At 37.2% G+C, this 24,399-nt stretch overlaps 1 protein-coding gene across 2 annotated transcripts in view; it reads right to left on the minus strand.

Moving 5' to 3' along the window:
- Positions 1-590: 590 nt before the first annotated feature.
- The window catches only part of CUNH12orf50 (chromosome unknown C12orf50 homolog), a 33,302-nt gene continuing 9,493 nt past the window's right edge, over positions 591-24,399 (minus strand). The window contains exons 3-12 of one of the 2 annotated variants that reach the window (XM_056118769.1): positions 23,424-23,582; positions 21,370-21,441; positions 21,181-21,294; positions 18,810-18,920; positions 12,376-12,483; positions 10,873-10,989; positions 8,406-8,510; positions 7,918-8,121; positions 5,056-5,148; positions 591-616 (exon numbers count right to left, since the gene is read on the minus strand). In XM_056118769.1, coding sequence (XP_055974744.1) covers positions 591-616; positions 5,056-5,148; positions 7,918-8,121; positions 8,406-8,510; positions 10,873-10,989; positions 12,376-12,483; positions 18,810-18,920; positions 21,181-21,294; positions 21,370-21,441; positions 23,424-23,582 — 1,109 coding nt within the window. The remainder of the gene's footprint in view (positions 617-5,055; positions 5,149-7,917; positions 8,122-8,405; positions 8,511-10,872; positions 10,990-12,375; positions 12,484-18,809; positions 18,921-21,180; positions 21,295-21,369; positions 21,442-23,423; positions 23,583-24,399) is intronic. The other variant, XM_056118772.1, reaches the window with a different exon arrangement.

Below are 24,399 nucleotides of genomic sequence, written 5' to 3' on the forward strand. Positions count from 1 at the left end.
TTCAGCAACTGAGCTGAATAATAAACAAATCTGTATCTCCTTTTACAAAACATCAAAGTGCATTTCTTTTGAAACTCCTCTAACATACTCATTACCAAACTGTAACCCTGAAACTTCATCAAATTTGTCTACACTTTATCTGTCATCATCCCTGAGGGTACAGATTCAAATTTAGGTAAAGAAAGAAAATGAAAGTTTTTTTTTCTGTAAAGAATATTGCAAAACAGAGATAAAAGACACAATTTTACTCCTCAATCTGTGCATTCGAACTTAGATTACAACTAGAGAATGATTTTAATTGTCAAACTTTTAAATTTTATTAAATGTTTGTGGCAATGCACTGAATGAATTGCAGACCTATATAAATACACAGGCAGCTGTTTGTAATTTGCATTTTTATCGGTTTTGAAAGAGCACAATGTACTTCCTGCATCTTATTTTCAGAATTTGCATTTTATCATCTTTGGCTATCCAGTATATAGTATGGAGTACTTGAATATCTCATTCTTCGAATTTTCATTTTTGTTTGTAAATCAGATGATGTCTGGCACTTTTCTGTTTCTCATTTTCTCTTCTCTCAGCCACCAGGTTTACTTGCTTCCATTTCTTCTTGGCTCTAATAATAAAACACATGAAATATCCCAATTATTTGTAACATTCTTCAGGGCCCAGCATTTCGAACTTCATTTGCTAATTACTTCCCAGAAATTTAAAGCAAAACAAAAACCATGCTCATTAGTGTAATTTATAAACTTTGTAAAAGCCGTTTAAGCTAATTCCACTTTTATTGGATAGTTATTATATATCTTAAATTTGGAGAGTTGGATAAAATGGAACAGAAATCATAATTTAGGGGCCAGAGAGAGTACAATGGATAAGGCACTTGCCTTGCATACAGCTGGCCCATGTTCAATTCTGGTACCACATATGGTCCCCCTGAGTCCCACCAGAAGTAATCCCTGAGCACCTCCAGGTGCCTCTCTCCCACCAAAAGCAGAAATTGTCCTATACAGAAGACTGTACGTGACTTCCCCCAGCCCAAGAGTGTAATGTTTCAGGCTATGGAGATGGGCATCTCCAATCCATACCACTACATTGCTATTGAACAGGATATGGTCTCAAGGAAACTCTAGGAATAAGAACAATATCTTTAATTACTTTCAGCTTTCTTGATTCCAACACAGGATAAACGCTTATCCCATTTCATTATCTCCAGTATCTAACAGCACTTTCCACAGTCCTCTTGATCATTTACATGTCTGTGTCCTTGGCTCCCAGATAGTCCCTAGATAATAAACTAGTGACAGCTTGTGTTTTATTCTCTCTCTCTCTCTTTCTCTCCTCTCTCCTCTCCTTCTCCCTCCTCCCTCCCCCCTCCCCCTCTCACTTCTCTCCCCTTCCTCTGTCTCTGTCTCTGTCTCTGTCTCTCTCTCTTTCTCTTGTCTCCCTCCCCCCTCCCCTTTCTCTCTCTAACTCACTTTCTCCATATGTTTCCTGGAAATAATCGCAATCCCTTCCTGTTCTCTAGCAGAAAGTGTAGCAGAACTACTACATGATAATGTTTTCTCTCTTCAGGCAATGACAAAACCAATTAAAAGCCCAGGAAAATAAGGAAACAGCATTTTTGTTATAGCACTATTTAATTTCTTGAATCTCACTATTCTGTTGATGTAAAGAATTATCTTGTTCTTGGCACATAAACAGTCCATTTAAGTAGTTTCTTTGTTATTTTCTACTTGTATCTCACAGTCCTTTTGAAATTCTTCATCAGGGTTTTGCTAATACCAATTTCTAATATTTTTTAATGGGGCAGCAAGAAGAGGTTGCTGTGTGGTAGGAGCAGAACATTATCTCAATAGTCTTGGGTCTCTATGGTAAGGTCATGTTCATGCAGCTGTTGAAGGTGGCCCAGGTTAGAGTCTATGCTTTCTCCAACTTCAGTGTCAGTCTAACCACCTGGGGGACTTGGCGATATGGAAATTTCGAATCAGCAAGTCTGAGGTAAAGATATATCATTTCTAACATGGCCCTAGATGATATCTTTGCTGGTGACCTTCATTCTATTAGAGAAGATTTGGCTGGGAGGTGATATAATTTTTTAAATTGTATTTATTTACTATTTTTTATTGCACCACAGTGAGCTACAGTTACACAACTTTCATGTTTGAGTTTCAGTCATACAATGACCGAACACGCATCCCTCCACCAGTGTACATTCTCCACCACCAATGTCCCCAGTATCCTTCCTCTCCCCACCCCGCCCCACCCCTCCCACTGCCTCTATGGCAGACAATTTCCCTTTTTCTCTTTCTCTACTTATGGGCATTATGATATAATGGAATTTCTAATCCAAACCCAGGCAGAGTAATCTGTTGCAACGCAGTTGAGTCCTCACCTCTCATATGGCCCAATTATAAAAGCAACTTTCTGCTGCTATCCTCTTTTCAGTCCTGCTTAGGAAACCTCAAAGCCACTGATCCTTTATCCCAGGAACTCACTTGAAACGCAGTGTATGTGAACTTGAAAATCTCTAGCAATGCTCTCTAACCTCTCCTGATAGACATGCTGTGCCCTCCCTCTATGCATTGAAGGGTACCACAGAATTCCCTCCAGCTTTCCCCCTTAGATTCTATCTGGGAGTTCAAAGCAAAGTTCTTTTTATTATAAACTTGTAGAAAAAATTTAGCGTGAACTTTATATCCCTTGAGTTTTACATAGATAAACTAAATAAGTGTTCCTGTCTGTAATCTGCTGGCATACTTTCTTTCCATACCTTCTCCTTTGCAATCTTCAGATTGAACATGTTTCTCAACAGACCAATTTGTTCATCCATAGTCCCATAATGCACCCACTTTCATAAACCACACATGGACGAGTCCATGATTCATGTTCTAAAGTAACCCTTCATCCCCCTCCCAATCTTTCTGCAATTCATATTTAACTATGTTATTGAGATGGTAGGGAAAATGATCATGTGGCTACAAGAGGAGTCACTGGGACCAGAGCAGAGTAAGGATCAGATTCTTTACCACTGTAAATGTGCCCCATTCGGAAAGATAGGGAGAAAAAGGTAATTTAATAATTTCAAGTTCTTTTTCAGAACTTTAATTGACTTCACTTTTTGCTTCCAAATTAAGTGCAACCATATGTAATATTCCACAGAAAATTAAGAGAAAACATAGGTCGAAAACTTTCCAGTCAGATTCCATCTTTTCTCTAACCACCATAGCAGGACTCCTAGGTGAAAATTAAAATAGGTTGACTGAATAATTCAGTGACTAGGAGAAAAAGAGATCAACGTGGCAATGGTGAACACACACATATAAACTAGCCTTTCTGGAGATTCTTGTCCATCATTCATGAACTTACAGAAAACGGACTTAAGAACTAATTTTTAAAAAAATTATAACAAATGATAAACTTGAATTATTTGTCCTTTAAAATTTTGATTCTTTAAAATTTTACAACATTCTAATTCTCAGACAGAGACCTGAGTCCTAATGCCTATTCTTGAAATAAAAAAAAAGGTTTCATTATCCTTCCGGCAACATCATCAACAACATCATCAATTAAATAATAACTGCAACAGGGCTCTCTTGCTGTACTATGTAAATCAGGGAGAGATGAAGAAAACATAAACAATGAACTCCAGTACATAAATACATATACATGTCTTTGGAATAAGTCACAATTAAAATTAAATAGGTTTCAGGAAATATTGCTTTAGAAAAATCTCAACCATTTATTTTTGAAATTATTTTTTGAAAGTTTCTACTCCAGAACTTTTTGTTGTTATTGTTTGTATTACTTTTTATTTTTTTGTCACTCTGGGGTACTATATGTAAAAGATTATGAATGTCATAAGTTCTGGGATACTGAATAAGGTAGCAAGTCCCCATGTGAAACTTGATCTGATGAGGTCAATTTTAGAGAAATAAAATCATTTTATCCTGTGTGGTTTTGCAAAACTCTAGAGCCAACCCCTGGATATGCTCGGAGAAGATATCAAAGAGCTAAATATTACTTTAAAAACAACAGCAAAAAAAGACAACCTATCCTGAATATGTGTAAACACTCAAAACTCATTAGGTAGTTGAGAATCAGACCATGGGCAAGTGCAAACAAGGAGTCGAGCTGATCTATGCCTAGACTCCAACTTCGAGAAGGAGAGTACACAAGCAAGACAAAGATTGCACAGGCTCACAATTCCACCGCTTGCCAAGTATTTCTCCAGTCACAATTACATTGACTAGAAACCCCCTTGCATAACTCAGACTAGCCCACCATTTTGTGACTGATTATTGCACACCTGAGACAAGTAGACCAGAACACAGTGCCTAAATGCTCTCTGGGTCTGTGTTTTTCAGAATGGAGTTAGGGTCCTACAGTCCTAAAGAAATTCTTTTCCTTTGCTGCAAATGGAATCTTGAGTCTACAGAAAACCTGTATCATGAGGAGATTATCACTGTCACTGTCCTTCCATTGTTCATCGATTTGCTTGAGCAAGCCCAGTAATGTCTCCATTTTCTTTTTTTTTTTGAAACTTGTTGTTACTGTGTTTGGTATATTGAATACGTCGCGGGTAGCTTGCCAGACTTTGCCATGCGGGCGAGATACTCTTTGTAGCTTGCCGAGGGTAGAGGGGCAGAGGAATAGAACCCGGCTCGGCCAGGCTGGCTGCGCACAAGGCAAACGCCCTACCGCTGTGCTAGAGTGCCCAAACCCCTTCCAGATCTAACATATAGAAAATTACTATATAATCATGCTTTTAGTTTTGATACATGCATACTTTAATATAGTTTTAATACTTCAAATTATAAAGTATTTCTAATAACATAAACACAGACAAAGAATACAACAAAACAAAATCATACTAAATGACTAAGTAGACAAGACAAACTCTGAGAGTTCTTACATTATCATTTAAACTATTCATTTTAATGCTTAATTTCCAAATTGGGTTTTTGTGGGCTTACAAACCTTCCCCAAGCTTAAAAAACTGTTAATCCATTGAAAGAATTATTTTACTCCTTAAGATCACTAGTAAATATTTACCTGTATATATCTTTTCTGTTTTTGAGTATGTTTTTGAAAAAGGGATTCTTTTTCGCCAGGCTGAACCATTATAGGATGTTGAAATATATTTGTCTGTGAAAAATAGAAAAATTTAATGAAATATTTTATATCTTTAAAACAATTCCAAGAGATTTTGAGATTTGTGTACTTTCAGAGACGAAGTTATCCTAAGCAACTCATTTACCATTTCAAAGCTAGCTGAGGCATAAGGGAGTCTAAGATCACATAAGTCATCAGGGAGCAAGGTTGACACTTCCTTCACTGGGATGTATGATTCCTCGAATAAAGATCCCTTTCCCTACTGAAGACTACAAAACCTGATGTGATCAAAATATTTTATTGTGCTGCTATTTGCAGTGATTTTTTTTATTCAATTCTACTAATATGGGTACAGCTTAGAACAAAAAAAAGAATAAAAAAAAAAACACCTAGGAGGTACAACCCATTTTTTCCTTACTGAAGAGATTCCCAGAATAACAGCAGATTCTCTACCATAGTTAATTTACCCTCCAAGGAACCAAAACATTTATATACTGACACAATTTTTCTATGCCTACTTTCTTCTGATAGATCCAAACTTGAACTTATGTAATAGTGCTGTATTTTTGCTTTTAAGTTTCACATCTCAGCTGTAATTTCTCAAAGCATGGCTGTTATTAATACTAAGAATTAAATTCTATTTTCTTTCCCCTATGTTCATATTTACCTGAATTCTGCCAAAGCAACAATGAGTATAATTGTTTTTACATTCCACAAATCCAGATACTGGCATCCAGCTGTTCTGGCCATTACTGTACTCACCACAGTCATCCACTTATAGTAATTAATAATAAATTTAATAATGATAGTAATTGTAAAAATAAGAAATCCTGTTTCACCTAAGGTTATCACTGTCACTGTCTTCCCGTTGTTCATCGATTTGCTCGAGCGGGCCCAGTAACATCGTGAGACTTGTTACTGTGTTTGGCATATCAAATTCGTCACAGGTATCTTGCCAGGCTTTGGCGTGCGGGTGAGAGACTCTTGGTAGCTTGCCGGGCTCTCCGAGAGGGGCAGAGGAATTGAACTCGGGTTGGCCATGTTGGCTGAGTGCAAGGCAAATGCCTTACACGCTGTGCTATCATTCCAGCCCTATGGTTATCAGTATTTACATATACACATAGTCCTGAAAAAAAAGTCTAAGAATAGCTCGTCTGTGTAATCTGGAGAGATAGCTCAACAGACTGAACACATTTTATCTGTGAGAGCTCTGGGTTCAGTCCCCAGTATTACATGCACCTCTATGCACAAGCAAACAAACAAACAAACAAACACTGTCCTCCCCCTGTTCATCCATTTGCTCAAGCGGGCCCAGTAACGTCTCCATTTTGAGACTTGTTGTTACTGTGTTTGGCATATTGAATATGGCACGGATAGTTGGACACTGTGCTATCGCTCCTATGTACAACTGGGTGCAACTCTTGAGCCCCATGCCAAGAGTTGCCAAGTACCACTAGGTGTGGACTGGAGTGATAGCACAATGGGCAGGGCATATGCCTTGCACTCGGCCCACGCGGCCGACCCGAGTTCAATTCCTCTGCCCCTCTCGGAGAGCCTGGCAACCTACTGAGAATACCTCGCCTGCACAGCAAAGGCAAAGCCTGGCAAGCTCCCCATGACATATTCGATATGCCAAATACAGTAACAAGTCTCACGATGGAGACGTTACTGGGCCTGCTCTAGGAAATCGATGAACAATGGGAGGACAGTGACAGTGACATATACACATCCAAAAATCATTCTATACTCAGTATAAGCAAAGTAATTCAAATAAAGCAAACTTGATGTAAATTATAAAATAAAAGACTTAAAATTGGAGTGATAGCACTGTGGGTAGGGCATTTGCCTTGTACGCAGCCAACATGGCTGACCCGAATTCGATTCCTCCGCCCCTCTTGGAGAGCCCAGCAAGCTACTGAGAGTATCTCGCCCACACAGCAGAGCCTGGCAAGCTCCCCATGACGTATTCGATATGCCAGACACAGTAACAACAAGTCTCACGAAGGAGATGTTACTGGACCCGCTCGAGCAAATCGATGAACAACAAGAGGACCATGACCGTGACTGTGATTTCTCAAAAAGTACACAGGAGTCAGAGTTCTACCAAGTAGACTAAAAGCATATAAAAGTATAAACATGAATTATAAGAAATCACATAGTCTTTTGGTTAAGTTGAGAAAACTGAAACATAACTTTCCAAAGAGCTGAATTCATCTGAGACAGAAAGAAAACAAGATTTAGTTCCCTCCTCCCCACTTGCCTTGTATTTACTGACATATACACTGTGACTTTGCCTATTACATGATAAAATGATTTAGAAGCAATCTGTTCCTGGTGGGAGAGATTAGGAGTTTCCAGAAATATTGCAGTTAACCCCTACACTAACCCCTTCAGAAAGTAATCATGAAGGTCCAGAGAAAAGCCAAAGCACTAGCCTGAAAGTGATAATTGAGCAATGCAGTTAGTGGAACAAGAAAATGTCAGCCATTTGAAAACAATCCTCAAGAGTGAAATAAAGCTATCCATTGGAAACAAAGAGCAGTGCCCTGAGGGACAACACCAGAAAGGTTCAATGCCACGTCATCTGTACCCAACATGAGTTTTCTTCCATATCTTTTAAACCATGTGCTCTCAGACATGGAAAGCATTCTGTCACCAGATTTATAAGATGTTATGACAATAGTAGCATGGGAAAAGGAGGAGGTTAGGGATGGATAACAATGAAGATTAGCCGCATAATCAGGAAAGTCCACAGGACTGACTGCAAATCACAGACCTGAGTAAACCATCTAAGAGCCTCACCTGGACAGAGGTTGAGTTTGGGTTCCTTGTTCACATCCACTTTATTGTAGGACCCATTAATGGGCCTGCTGCGGGGAGGGACAGTCAGTGAGACAGTCCTAACAGCATCTCTCTGAACATGGATACAGGATGCATTCTCAGCATTTCTGTTTTTATTATTGCGATGATAACTCATTTTATTTTTGGTATTTTGGGCCTGTGCTGCTATACAAAAATGAGAAATGGGGATAAGTACAAAATTAGTTGGTTTGAAACAACAGTATTTTTTTCAAAGCTGATTTTATCATATACACCATATTGCACGTTTGAGAAGTGTTTTTTATCGTACAAGACAATATAAGATGAAAGAACGACATTTCCAGAAGTTGGGTTGACATCTTAATTAATATGTTGCACAAGAATAATTTTGTTCAATTAGGATATATAGTTTTATATTTGATATCTATCCAAATTACAATTCAGATGTAAGAAATATCTTATCATTTTACCTCTCCTCATTCCTGGACCAGGAAAGTTCTTTGGTTCATCATAAATCCATTTTCTTTTTTTCACACCTTTAAAATGAGGCTTCCTCACTGGCTGGACATCATTCACTTAGAGAAGATACAAATTTTAACAGTTTTTTAAGAAATGCTTTCATCTGAAAATTACTGTAGGTGATAATTACATATCTGTGCATTGACATGTCAAGCAAGAGAAAAAAATTAAATGCATCACCCTAGTACTTACTTTCTAGAACAATGAGTGATTTATTTTAAGTATCAAAAAAAATCTATCTTAAATGTTGATTGATAATAAAACTTTCAATAAGTAGAGCTTCTCAGAGAAAACTGCTTTTTTCCAAATGAAAGTGTAGATTTTTTTTAAAAGAACAGGAAATTACACTGCAAATATAATTATCTCATTATAAAGTTACTTTTAAGTAGTTTGGGAATTACAATTTTGAATATAAATTTTGTTACTTTTTAGCCAAAACTACTTATTAAAGAGTTATGTTTTATCAGGGCTGGAGTGACAGTACAGCAGTTAGGGTATTTGCCTTGCACACAGCTGACCGGAGTTCAATCCCTGTCATTCCACAGGGTTACCTGAGCACTAACAAGTATGATTCCTAAGCACAGAGACAGGAATCTGAACACTGCCAGGTGTGACCCCCAAGACAAAATAAGAACAAAAAAAGATGGGTTATAGTAAGATGTTTTTCAGTGAATGTTATTGTTCTTTAAAATATTAAGTGGAACATTCAGATATTTTTGTGAAACAAGACTTTTTAAACAAAGCTTGTCATGTTATTAAATTTTCATATTTATGAAATATACACTTCATATTTACATCTTTTTAAATTTAGGTGATTTTTCATGAATTTCAAGCCTGGCAAGCTACCCGTGACGTATTCGATATGCCAAAAACAGTAACGACAAGTCTCACAATTTGTTGTGAGACGTCACTGCTGCCCGCTCAAGCAAATCAATGCACAAAGGGAGGACAGTGCTATAGTGCTACAGTTCCTGAAATATATCTTTCTTGAGAGACTTAAAAAATTTAGAAGAAGCACTTTTCATTTTTTTTCTTTGCAGAAATCCTGAACATTCAATGAATTACTACAGAGAAAATGAACATCAAAATGCGCTATATAATTACATTAATTCTCTCTAATGTATTAGGCTTTATTATGCCATGTTCTCAACCAGCTTAAACATTAATAATTCAGTGTAGTTCTGATTCACCACCACCACTACACACCCCACTCCCAAAGATGACAAGGATTCTTATTCTAAATGATCCTAAGAAAAGGATTTGGAAAGCAGACTTTTAACAAATGTTGCTGAACTGAGTTTTGGGAGGTTAAGCCCTATGGTTCCCTTTAACGTATAACTGGATTCTAGAATATTATAGGGGTTTAATAATTGAAAGACAGAAAGAGGGAAAAGAGTAGAAAGCAGATTAATGAGATTAACGAGTCTTAACTGTAAATAAAGCAGTAAATCTGGTGGCCAGTAAAAGTCAAAACAAGGAGTAAAATGGAAAACATGATTTTCTATTTTCCTCCTCCTTGGAGGAGGGTGAGTTGAGATTCCCTCCCCACCCGGAGCAGAGCCCCAGCAGCTGAAGACCTCCAGTTCTAGCCACAGCCATTCTTAAGACCACTCTCCACACATTCGGACTGGCCTCACACATGAAGGAATCGGCAGAGGAACTGAGGTGTGTGGGACCCGGATCATAGATCTCCAAGCCTGCTCGGATTGGGACTGGGGCCTCCTCCACCAAGATCCCCCATCTTCCAGGCATTACACCCACCAACTGACCCTGGCACCGTGTAATCTCATCTATGGCCAAGACACAGAGACTATAAAACCCTGCTCCCGGAAGCACGCTGCCGCATTCGCGTCCATGCAGCATTTTATTATCTCCATCTTACTCTGGAGAACCTGGCTACCTAAAGTATCCTGCCCACATGGCAGAGTCTGGCAAACTCCCCGTGGCGTATTCAACAAACAGTAACAATGATGGGTCTCATTCTCCTGACCCTGAAAGAGCCTCAAATGTGGCACTTTTTAAAATCTCAGGGGTAGGACGAAGGAGACGTTACTGGGGCCTGCTCGAGGCAATTGATGAACAACAGGATGACAGTAATACAGTGATACGGTGATTTTAAAAAACTGTCACTGTACCCCAAAATGGGTTAAATTTTAATGCTGTAGTAATGAATCTTCTAAAAGTAAATGTATTATTAATTTTAATACCCAATAAAACTAGTGGGAAAATATATCATTTACTGGGTCCTATATCACAATTAATTGTCAGAGTTAATAGAATGTTGTATTCTTACTTGTGAATAATTTCCAAACCATCCTTTTTCTTGTCTTTTAAAAAATTCAATTTAAAATAAGCAAAACAAATCCATAACTAAACAAATATATCTAAGGCCAAAAAGCGATAGAGCTAATGTCTCACTTGAAGAGGGGTCCTCTCTGCACTTCATACTGATATTCTCAGTAGCATTTAATACATGCGTTGTAGGCACTAGTCGGGTAGTTAGGGAACGCTTTGGATGAGGACTGTCCTTGTTATCTTTTAAAACAAATTAAGAAAATAAAATAGCAATATTAGTAAGAGAAGTGTTTCAACTGGCAGTTCACTTTTCAAACATTATATGAATGGGAATATTTCTTTAAATATGTTTACTAATCTTGAGGAAGAATCACTGAAATTTTCTAATTATAGTACTGTGCCTCTATTCCAATATGCTCTATAAAAACATAAAACTTATTAAAATAGTCACTATATTCAGTATGTAAATGATGTTTGTGACAATATTGTAATGCCTACATACAAGAAAATGGAAAGGTCATCAATTTTGCTAATTTAAAATGAAGTTCCAAAACTACATTAAATAAGACTTTTAATTATTTGGTGATTTGAAGGCAACACTGCCTAAAGGTTCGTTCTAAAATGATGCAAATTATCTGAATATGTGCTTTCTAAAGTGATAGTCACTAGTAACATAGATATTGATCATTTACAATATGATTAATGGAATTAAAGAATTAATTTCGGGGCTGAAGCGACAGTGCAACAGGGAGGGCATTTGCCTGGCATTCATCTGACCTAAGTTCAATCCCCAGCATCCCATATGGTTCCCTGAGCACCACCAGGACTAACTCCTGAGTGCAGAGCCAGGACTAACTCCTGAGTGCAGAGCCAAGAGGAATCCCTGAGCATCACCAGATGTGACCCAAAAGAGCAAAAAAAAAAAAAAAAAGGTAATTTCAACTTTTTAAAACAAATTTTAGTTAACTTTAAATAGTCAAATGTGAGTGGTGGCTACTGGTATCAGCTATATTGTTTGTTTTTAATTTATTTGCACGATTTTTCAATCACTAAGCAAGAAGAAAAGAGATTTATATATAAGAATATTTAGTTGATCTCAAGCCCCATACCGAGTACATAAAATTGGAAAGAGAAACTAAAAAAAATGACTTGGTATTTCCAATTAAAAGGTAAAGGTAAAGGCCCTCCCGTTGATCGTCGATTTGCTCGAGCGGGCCCAGTAACATCTCCATTGGAGACTTTGTTGTTACTGTGTCTGGCATATCGAATACTCTCGGTAGCTTGCCGGGCTCTCTGAGAGGGGCGGAGGAATCGAACTCGGGTCGGCCATGTTGGCCGCTTGTAAGGCGAATGCCCTACCCGCTGTGCTATCGCTCCATTAAGAAAATTCATAACTTTGAGCTAGCAAAACTCCTAGGCTTCTTTTTCAGGTGAATAAACTAATGCTTAAAAAGATAAATTCCATGTCAACTAGAGCCAACACTGGAAACTTAGAGTTCTTATCTCCAATTTAGAATAGATTTTTATTTATTATTTTGTCCCTTATATAATCTACAACAATCATGCTTTATATTTAACTGATGTATCCAAATAACAAATGGTTAAAAATTATGAAAGACTTATTACCTTTAGTATCTGTACATTTTGATGTGGTTATATCTTTCTCTTCAGTTAAAGCTTCATTTTCATCTACTCCAAGAAATATGATCCTCTGTGGAATGTAGCAATCACCTCCTGTAACAATATGCTACTTTTAGTGACAGTTATCGGAAAAAAATTGTACAAACTTCCAATACAGGAGCAGTTTTTATACTATATCTTTTTTCTCACTTTTGTTTAAAATGAGGGTGATACTATTCCCAGCACAATCCTTAGGGTTTAATTTCCATATCTTTCATTACATAAGTTTGTTCTTCCTTAAAATATTTGCAGGGAAGAGAAATAAAATGGGATTTAAGCTGCTTTCCTTGGATGTGCTGACTCCTGTTCCACTGTCATCACAACAAATGATGCTCGAAGCACTGCCAAAAGTGATCCCTGAGTACTGAGCCAGGAGTAAGCCCTGACTCCAAAGTGAGCAAACAAAAAAAAAAGCACTTTTTCCCTGTCGTTCTATTTTAAAATGACACCCTAGAAACCAGAGAGACAGTAGTTAAAAATGCTTTCTTTGTATGCATCCACCAGCAGCTGGAATTGCATCATATATGATCCCCTCACACCCATATCAAAGCACCACTCAGAGTGATACCTGAGCACAGAACCAGGAGTAAGCTCTGCCCAGCTGAGTGTGGCCTCCAAACTAAAATAAATAAATAAATACAAATAAAATGACATCTTAGATAACTCCATTCTAACATCATTTCTTCCTTTATGGGGCTCTCTCAATATCATCTCTCATATTCCCTAAATAAAACTATTTTACTTCACTAAAGTAAAATAAAATGCCAACCTAAATGTGGTCTTCAACATTTAAAACTCAGTAGAGCTAGTAGAATAGTAACTGACACTTATGCAACACTTTATTTTTAATATGTAATATACTCCATTGAATGTATTACATATACTCATGAGTACTTTAAATGCTGACTTACCACATTTAATTATCTTCCTTTACTACTCCTAATAATACAGCATGAGTTTACCTTAGCTACTCGGTAGCACTGACAGACATTATTGAATCATTCTAAAATCTTCTAAAAACATCATCAATGAATTTTCATTTCAATACCAAGCAGAAATAAAGCCATATCAGACAAATATCCAAATCAATAAAGTGTAGTTTTTACAGTTGTTCACAAACATATACAAAGTGGTAAAAATTTTGAGTCTTCAAAATCCACACATTCCTAACTGAGCTCCAACATGTTCCTTTCTTATCCCACTTTTCACACAGAGATGAAGAGCATGGAGACAGCAGGAAGCAGTGTAGAATAGCACAACAATCTCTGGGGCAGAGAATTAGCTAGATAGAGTTTGAGTGTTAATTCTGGCACATCATGCAAGTCAATTAACACTTCTCAGTCTTCCTTTTCTTTCATGGAAGTTTTTTTACAAAGAAATCTTCCACTATACTTGTTTCTGTAATATTATAATCTATGTGACATATGGGGGTATTTAAATCTGCACGTGCGATTGTTTACACATATTTTGTATATTTTGGTTGCATGTAAGAGAGCATCTTCTACATTCAACAGTATGAATGAGTTTCACTAAAGAGTGCTGAGTAAAAGAAAAACTTTTAAAGCAAAAACTGCACATTTCCACCTTTATAAGGTTTAAATGAAATAAAACAAAACATTTCTTTTGTAACAGAGATCAGAGTTGTGATGACTATTGTAGGAAACTGTCACAGAGAGGAGAGTATAATATAGTTACATTTGGTCACGGTCACGGTCCTCCCGTTGTTCATCTATTTGCTTGAGTGGGCCCAGTAATGTCTCCATCGTGAGACTTGTTACTGTGTTTGGCATATGGAATATGTCACGGGTAGCTTTGCCAGGCTCTGCCCTGTGGGCGAGATACTCTTGATAGCTTGCCAGGCTCTCCGAGAGGTGCAGAGGAATCAAACTCGGGTCGACCATATTGGCTGCGTGCAAGGCAAATGCCCTACCGCTGTGCTATCGCTCCAGCCCATAGTTACATTAAGGCATCACTTAATCACTTAATCACTTAATCCCCGTTATTCATCGATTTATTCGAGCGGGTGCCAGTAACGTCTCCATTCATCCCGGTTGCGTGCTAGCGTAGCCCAATGGTATCTGTTCGTTTTAGGAACATGTAGAGCCTCAAACCGATCATTTAGGGTCTTGACGAAGAAGTCTGACCATCTTATAGGTGGGCGTCCACGTGATCTTTTGATGTCTCGTGGAATCCAATCAGTAATGGCTCTAGTCCAGCGGTTGTCTGTAAACCTCATTACATGTCCAGCCCATCTGATTTTTGATGTCTTGGCAAATGAGACAGCGTCTCTGATTCTTGAGCGTTGACGAAGATCAGAACTCCGGATTCTATCTCTCATTTGAGTGAATCGTGATATTCCAAGCATAGTTCTTTCGATTCCTCTTTGAGAGACCCGAATAGTGTTCTCATCCTGTTTTCGTAGGGTCCAGGTCTCTGAGGCATATGTTAATGCAGGAAGAATAGTGGAATCAAAGAGATGTGCTCGTAGTTGGAGGTTCTTTGTCCTTTTAGTTATTTCTTCAATGCTCTTGAAGGCATTCCAAGCCGCTCTCTTCCTCCTGCGTAACTCAGGTGCCAGGTCATTCATCATGTTGATTTCTCGACCTAAGTATATATAACTGTTGCATTCGGAGATGGTGGTTCCGTTGAGAGCGAATGGAGCGTCAGGAACAAGGCTGTTTCTCATAAACATTGTCTTCGTAAGATTCAGCTGTAGTCCAACCTTTCCACACTCACGGTCAAAGTCGGCCAGCATTTGTGCCGCTTGGCTGATGTTTGGTGTTATTAGAACGATGTCATCAGCAAAGCGGAGGTGGTGTAGTTGCCGACCATCTATCTTCACTCCCATGTTTTCCCATTCTAGTCGTCGCATGATGTTCTCGAGGGTGGCACTGAAGAGTTTTGGTGAAATGGTATCACCCTGCCGAACCCCTCTCTTGATATGGATGATTACTTCTTTGTAGAATGGTGAGATCTTGGTAGTGAATCCGCAATAGAGCTCACGAAGGATCCTGATGTATTGAGTTTGTACGCCCTGATTGGCTAGGGCTTCCATGACCGCTTCCGTCTCAACAGAATCAAAGGCCTTCTTTAAATCAATGAACGTTAGACAGAGCGGCATCTTGAACTTCCGAGATACCTCAATGAGCTTGGTTATTGTGTGGATATGGTCGATGGTACTGAATCCTTTTCGGAATCCAGCTTGTTCACATGGTTGTCCTTCATCTAGTGTTCTGCTAATCCTATTCAGGATGACTCGAGTGAATAGTTTGTAGATGACAGACAATAGGCAGATTGGGCGATAGTTGCCAATGTCTTGGATGTCTCCTTTCTTGTATAGTAGTACAGTCTTGCTGGTTTTCCATTGGGATGGAACCTTGCATTCAGACAGGTAGCGTGTGAAGAGTCGAGCCAATGTATTGATGAGTACTGATGGTAAGTTCTTCAGGTGTTCAGGTCTGATCTTGTCTGGGCCAGGTGCTTTTTGTTTCTTTACCGACGAGATGGCATGTTGGATTTCGGAAGGGAGAACATTGGGAACGACATATCCATCATGTGGTATGTGGTATGTGGGCAAGTGGATGTGGCTATTAAAGAGATCTGAGTAGAATTCATGAATAATCTTCTCCATTGCCCATTAAGGCATGTATATAAAAAATCATATTAAGTTATATACAATACATTTGATCTTTTATGTATGCTTAAGCCCCAGATTATTAAAATTACAAAGACTAAAACTCATTTTATTTTCTTCAAATTGAATATTAATTTACTGCAATTTTAATTTTTGATCATCTTTCTTTCAAATATCCTTATATGTGGTGGCATAAGAAATGTTTATGTTGCTCTATAAATTTATACTAGGAGTTCTGACATTTATTGACATCAACAAATAATAGTAGAATGAATAAGTCTGACTATTCATGACAAAAATATAATATTTCAGGTGATGGAAAAATTTAACATTCTCTTGATATGCTTGTTTAAGCATCAAGTTACAATATTATTCAACAGACTAAAGAAAGCACGACATTCTCACATCTTACACATCTCAACAAAGTAGGAAGTATACTACTAATGTCACAGCATGAAGAAAAGTTCTTTCATCATAGGAAAGTATCAGTTAATTAATGGTGGAAAATAATCTCTCATTAAAGAAAAAGACTTTATGATTTACTATTATTTCACTCAAATGCAGAACTAGAACAGGTCAGATTACATGACTCCCAGACATTATACAGAGAGTATACAATGCCATTAGGAGAAACTGCCAAGTATTTCTAATTTATAAAAAAAATTTTGCTCCAAGGCAACCAAATAATGATAACTTTTTAATCCATTTGCAAAAATGATAAAGGAGAGAAAATAATCAAATTGCAAAATTAAGAGTATATACAAGAGGGAAAAATGAATAACACTGGAATATTAGAAAACAATACCAATGTGTATATATACATATATGTATATATGTATATATATACTAAATATATACTACACCACCTCCACTTTGCTGATGACATCGTTCTAATAACACCAAACATCAGCCAAGCGGCACAAATGCTGGCCGACTTTGACCGTGAGTGTGGAAAGGTAGGACTACAGCTGAATCTTACGAAGACAATGTTTATGAGAAACAGCCTTGTTCCTGACCCTCCATTCGCTCTCAACAGAACCACCATCTCCGAATGCAACAGTTATATATACCTAGGTCGAGAAATCAACATGATGAATGACCTGGCACCTGAGTTGCGCAGGAGGAAGAGAGCGGCTTGGAATGCCTTCAAGAGCATTGAAGAAATAACTAAAAGGACAAAGAACCTCCAGCTACGAGCACATCTCTTTGATTCCACTATTCTTCCTGCATTAACATATGCCTCAGAGACCTGGACCCTACGAAAACAGGATGAGAACGCTATTCGGGTCTCTCAAAGAGGAATCGAAAGAACTATGCTTGGAATATCTCGATTCACTCAAATGAGAGATAGAATCCGGAGTTCTGATCTTCGTCAACGCTCAAGAATCAGGGACGCTGTCTCATTTACCAAGACATCAAAAATCAGATGGGCTGGACACGTAATGAGGTTTACAGACAACCACTGGACTAAAGCCATTACTGATTGGATTCCACGAGACATCAAAAGATCACGTGGACGCCCACCTATAAGATGGTCAGACTTCTTCGTCAAGACCCTAAATGATCGGTTTGAGGCTCTGCATGTTCCTAGAACAAACAGATACCATTGGGCTATGCTAGCACGCAACGGGGATGAATGGAGACGTTACTGGCACCCGCTCGAATAAATCGATGAATAACGGGGATTAAGTGATTAAGTGATATATATATATATATATATGCTACACCACCATGGCTGGAGCAATAGCACAGCTGTAGGGCGTTCGCCTTACAAGCAAGCCAACATGGCTGACCCGAGTTCAATTCCTCCAACCCTCTCGGAGAGCCTGGCAAGCTCCCGAGAGTATCTCGCCCGCACGGCAGAGCCTGGCAAGCTACCTACCCGTGATGTATTCGATATTCCAAACACAGTAACAACAAGTCTCATGATGGAGACGTTACTGGGCCCGCTCAAGCAAATCGGTGAACAACGGGAGGACCGCGACCGTGACCGCAACACTACACCACATACATATGTATAGGTACCTTCTTGCCATTCCTCACTTTCTTCTGAATGAGCACACCACATTTTTTATTTTGATAAAGACAATTACTCTTTGTTTACATAAGGACAGAATTTTCTGACAAAGAATAAACTATTTAATCTAGAAATTATTTATAAAATTATTTATTATAATACACAAAATTCAATGCCTTGGCACAAATAATACATATATTTAAAGAGGTACCTTATATGGACACTCAGATCCAAGAATATACCAAGTGCCCTCCCTCTCTAGATTTTATTGTACATAATAGCAAATACTTTATGATTAAATTCAGTATAGTCTGAAATGGAGCCTACATATACACCAAACTTATACTAAAAATGAAGGCCTGGGGGCCAGAGAGATATCTCTATAGCAAGTAGGGCAGTTGACTTGCACACAACAGACTTGCATTCAATCTCCAGCACTGCCTATGGTCCTTTGAACACTACTAAGAGTAACTCCTGAGTACAGTGCCAAGAGTAAGTCATGAGCACAATTATGTGTGACCCCAAACTCCAAACATTAATTTATTAATTAAAATGAAGTTTTTGCATATTGACCACAAATTTCCATAAGGTAGAAATACTAGCATCTATTTTGTACCTCTGATTCCTTCACAAATAAGTAGGTAAACATGATAGTTTGTTATGAAAAATAATTCAGACTAATTTATTATATAATAATGTTTATATTCAACTGCTAATTATTAAGCTCACCTCCATTTTCAAAAGCAGCAATGTCAGTCCTTGGTTTCCTATCCAGTGATGCTTTTATCTCACCTTGCCTTTCAAATAGGCTAAATTTTGTTGGAACGGTAAGACCATCCCCTAGAAATTAAAAAAAAAATCATACGGAAATCATTGATATGTTTATGATAGAATTCATGATGACTAAAAACTCTGTAAGTTAATATAAAATTGTACATTGAAGATTTATGCTGTGAGTAATACAAATATATATTTTCAGCAAATTTTGTAACTAATAAAAAAGCATTATTTTTGGGCAGTTAAGCGAATGACAATTTAAACTTCTAACACTACTGTGAATATATAGTATATTCTTATTTAAAGTGCATTTCATAAAATGAATTTTAAATTTGTTTTTATATCAATTCACTAAAAACAGAGAGTAGAAAATATGAGTCTATCATTACCTAGAAAATAGCGTTTTCAAATTAAACTTTTGTTGACAATGACCCAGATGAAACAGCAGAATAAACTGCATCAGGAAAAAAAAACTACCCTTAAAGTAAAACAGAAACCAAATATTTCTTGCCACAGATAAGTGCTTATCACAGAGGACACTTGAAGCTATGCACCTGTATTTTTAAAGTGAGTGGCCAAAATCTGCAATACAACTGACCTGGGAGAGGGAAATTATAACTGCAGAAATAGCACTGCAAAGTGGAATGCCACAGCAGTGAAAATTTCAGAGTAAGCAGGAGGGCTAAAACTTCAGGAATACCCAACTTTTCATGATTTCAGGGGAGTTCATAACAAGGGAGAATTTCATACAGCTCCCAGAGTTGGGTTCAATGACCAAACATTAAACCCTGCAATTTTAGAAGATAATATAGGTAGCTGTGGTTTCCCCTTTATTCACTAGAAATTCAGGTGCCTGGATTCAAGAAAATTCCAAGTAGATTGATCCCTCTTTACCCACATATATGATGTTGTCCTAAAAACATAACTGATTAACTAGAACCAAAAGGCAAAACATATTCCAAAGGTGCTAAAACCCTATGATGTATGAGAAAAGTATTCAGAAATCTTAGTGACACAGAAATGGGGGAATTAAATGGGGGAATTTAATGGGGGTGAATTTTAATTAACAAAATTCAAATCAATTACAGAATAATACATTAACGTAATGAAAAAATATAAAAATATATATATAAAGAAAACATAAACATGTGAAGAAAATATAAAGGAATCAAGTTTATCAATAAATTTAAAGCTACTTTAAAAATATCCAAATAGATCATGATATAAAAATACTATGACTGGGGTTCTTCATGGTAAAGGATGAGTGTTGGTAGAGGGAAATGTGTTTGATGTTTGCATGGCTGAGACATAGACCTGAAAGCTTTGTAACCTTTCCCACAGTGATTCAATAAATAAAAAAAGGGAAAAAAGAAAAAGAAAAAAAAATACTATGACTAAAATAAAACTTCTACAGAAAATATAGACAGTAAGTTTAATTGAAAGCAAAAGTATAGTAATTACTTGTGGAAAAAGAGAGAAATATCATTTAATAAAAATTACCATCTGATGGCATCGTGCTGCCACCTACTGCCAAGTGTGCAAATAGTTCGTCATGAATGTACTTAAAAACAAGCATTTTACTCTATCCTATATGTTATATTCTATATACTCATCTTGATCCTAGATAATTTCCCGTATTTTAGAATGGAAGGAGAAGGGAATACTCAAATATCTCTACATAAATTTTTGGTCTTTTAATTATAGGGTGAAGAAAATGCTACAAATTGTGATTTTTCTCTGAGTTTCTGATTTCCTGAAAATGCTCTCCGTTTCTTGCTTTCACCAACAGCAAAACTGAAATTCACCAAAGCACAAGGCCAAGAATGGCACAGAATTTGAATGATTTATCTCCTTTGCCACGGAACTTTTCGGCTACACAGAAAGCACCTATTCATTCAATGAGTAAATGTAATTTTGTCATAAATTCTGTGCTTTCTCTATTGTCCTTCTAGTATTAGGTGTTTTTTATTTCTACTGAAAAGAAAAAATACACCCATTTCATAGGAGACTTAGTTTCATAGGCAAATAAAATGATAAAAGCTAATTGTCTATCAAATTATTGCTGGAGGCATAATAGTGACACCCTATGTTTACTAAGTCCACTAAATTTGTGGCTCCTCTAGGAAAGTATAATACATTAACTGCAGCTTTTCATATTGAATTTAAAGTGATTCAATAAAAGTACTCTTTCTTACTCTCAATTCTGATATATTATTTAAGTCTAGGTTCCATCTTACTGAATAGTTTACATCTATTGTAAACTAAGATGTAAAGTCTCTCATATATTACTGGGAACGCTGTTGCCTTTTCTGTCATTCCTTACCTTCTTGCAATTCACTGCCATTATCCAGGGGCTTTTCTGACTCTTTTTCTGATGTAGATGTTATGCTTTTTGATGATGAAACATCCAGAGGAGTATGAAATCTATAGTATTCACCTAATTTCCCAAGAAAAATAACAGTTAGTATATATTCCATCAGATCAGAAAGTCCACAGATGTTTGATCTCTTACCAGATTTATAACACATTTCCTTTATTGCTCTTTTTTCTTCAATTTCTTCAGGAGTCTTTGTCCATAAAGCATCTATAGGATATACTGTTTGTAAATCAAGTTGTTCCAAAGCCAAAAAATCTGAAAATCAAAGAAAAACAAATAAAAACCCCATTGTTCTCTCTATGGATTATTTAAATTTTTTTAATTAGTAATTTAATGGTCTGGAGCGATAGCACAGCGGTAGGGTGTTTGCCTTGTAAGCAGCCAACATGGCTGAACCGAGTTCAATTCCTCTGCCCCTCTCAGAGAGATCCTGGCAAGCTACCGAGAGTATCTCGCCCGCATGGCAAAGCCTGGCAAGCTACCCGTGACGTATTCTATATGCCAAACAGTAACAATTGTCACAATGAAGATGTTACTGGGCTCGCTCAAGTGAATCGATGAACAATGGGAGGACAGTGACAGTGACAGCAATTTAACACACTTGCAAAAGTTTCTCTCGAGCAAATCGATGAACAACGGGAGGGCCTTTACCATTTACCTTTATATTTCTAGTATGAAAAGATTGTCAAGCTCTGAAATTCATTCATGAACAGTTTTATAATGTCTATCTCATGGTGATTTGATGAAAAAAAATTGCAAAGCAAAAAAGTGACTAACACATTGTGTCTTGAGATAAAAAGCTGAAAAAAATCACTCAGATATTTAGATTTTATTTATTTGTTTGAAGATCAACATAGGTATAGCAGATGTGGACTTATGGCAAACAAAAAGATAGGTACATTGCTGTATATGTTCCTGAGCATATAAACTATGGGACCTTGCAGCCCGCAGGAAAGAAAATTTGAAGGAAAAACAACAAGTGTTTATTTGTATGCATATTTGCACATTTATTTGCATATTTGTACATAATTTTCATAATTGCACATTTATTGGTACCACCAGGTTGTCATTATAGAGGAGAAATAGGTTCAACTGGGATGCAAAACCCTGAGTTACAATCCTGTTTATAGTTTTTCAGAGTGAGAATCAGAGAGCGAGAAGCAGGAGAGTGAGAATCGGGGGTCAGAGTCAGCGGCAGAAAAAGAGTCAGGGAGTTGTTGGAGCAAGAAGCAGGCAAGGGGGCTTGAGAGAGAAGCAGGAGGGGAATTAGAGGAGAATAGAGAGGAGATTGGAATAAACTGCAATTGATACCGACCAGCCTGGCCTTCATTCCTTCTTTGGCCAGCCCATTGATAACAGCCATCCTGATCCAGTTTATACACAACGGCTCCAGAGCACTGAACACAGGCGTCAAAAGAGACCTGCCCAAAGAGGCCGCAAACACACAATACACCACATCTTTCCATGCATGCATTATATTTTTTACAGCTGGTGTCCCTATTGCAGGTCCGAACTACCAACTAAAGGTAAGAATTGTGTTCAGTGTACCCCCACTCTAGAAAGTAAGTGGGAAAATAGGATTTTTTAGCATGCCGGGAGATGGAATCCTAGAAGCTATCCCCCACTAAGATGGAACAGATTCTGGACCTTCCCAAGATCTTTCATAGTTTCTCGAGCCAGATTGAACGTGCCAAGCCATTTATGGATTTGATTCAGAGTCTCTTCCGAAGTCCCACGGAACCATGTAATGTGGAACTTTGTGACCTTGGACTCTGGGCTCAATAGGACCCGGGAGCAGAAATACTCTGCCTGTTTCCCCCAGTCTCTGGCAACCCATGGGTCACGCCCATAAGACACTCCCTGCCAGCACCAGATAATCTCCTCATTGGCCACCCTCCAGAACTCACATCTGCTTCTCCCAGAAGGGAGCATAAAATGTAATAACAAATAATTATTTAATAAATAATGATTATATAATAATGCTTTAATAAATTATCAAATGCTACAATTATTAATTATCATAAGTATGATTGTATTTAATATAATTTCATTGATATAATAATGATTATTTTTCACCAAATTCTTTTCTTCATTATATATTGCAAACCTTTAATATTCAAACAAATATGTTGAAGAATACCATGAGGCTTTAGGGCATGCATTGTATATCTGAGAACATTATTACTAACCATTTTGTCCATCATCTCCTTCCTCTTCTTCCTCAAAATTAGTTTTTAAAACTAATGGATGATGAATGGGTCGCGATATAGTCTCCTGAGGTTTCAGGGGTTCCTGACTCTGTGTCAGGGGTGGAATGCCCTCCTGAGTTTCTTTCTGTAATGTGATATCTAGAAAGAAATGGAATATTTAAATCTTTCAAGACAGACATAATCTGCATGTTCAATGAACAAACTTTGCCCTCCAAAATTCTGAGTATTTTATTGAATGGTAAGTCCTCTTATTTATGGGAAAGTTATTAAAATAATGTTTAGAAAATATCAATACTTTTCTATAAATTGTGGAAAAATATATTAACCCATATACTTAAGATAATAATAATAAATATACAATGTGATATGGAATTCACACTTTTGTTGTAAATGCAAAGTAATTGTAAGCATTATTGTATTACTGCATTCATTTTCTGGCAAAATAATAACTAACCGCATTGTGACAAATAAAGGTAAACTCATTAGGTAAAAATTAGAATGTCAGAATACATATGTCCAAAAGAGAACATCACCCAAAGATTCTATTCGTCTATTGGATAAATTTGGACAGATTTGTCAAAGCTCTAGGTAAAGTTCTCTAGGTAACCTACAAAACTAATAATCAAATAGCAAAAAAAGTTAAAAATATATCCTCTGAATGAAAATTCATTTCCCCTTGTTTTCTAACCAATAGTTAACAAGTCTGGCTGATTATAAGGTCAAATTATAAGGTCTGTTGGGTCTCTTGCTGAATAATTTTTTTCAGCAATTCTACATTAGATCAGTCTTGTAAATGTCTCAGTTAATTGTGATATCAGCCAAGTTTGTGAACTACAACCTTAAATTATTGAGACATGAGAAGTGAAGTATTTCAGGGAAGGGGGGAAAGGAGGTTGGCATGTCAATAATTTGAAATCAATTACTTTGATTCCTGGTCTCTTTATTCCACATCTAT

The sequence above is a fragment of the Sorex fumeus genome, unplaced genomic scaffold (genome assembly GCF_029834395.1).
Source record: "Sorex fumeus unplaced genomic scaffold, SorFum_2.1 ptg000003l, whole genome shotgun sequence".
Lineage (NCBI taxonomy): Eukaryota > Metazoa > Chordata > Mammalia > Eulipotyphla > Soricidae > Sorex > Sorex fumeus.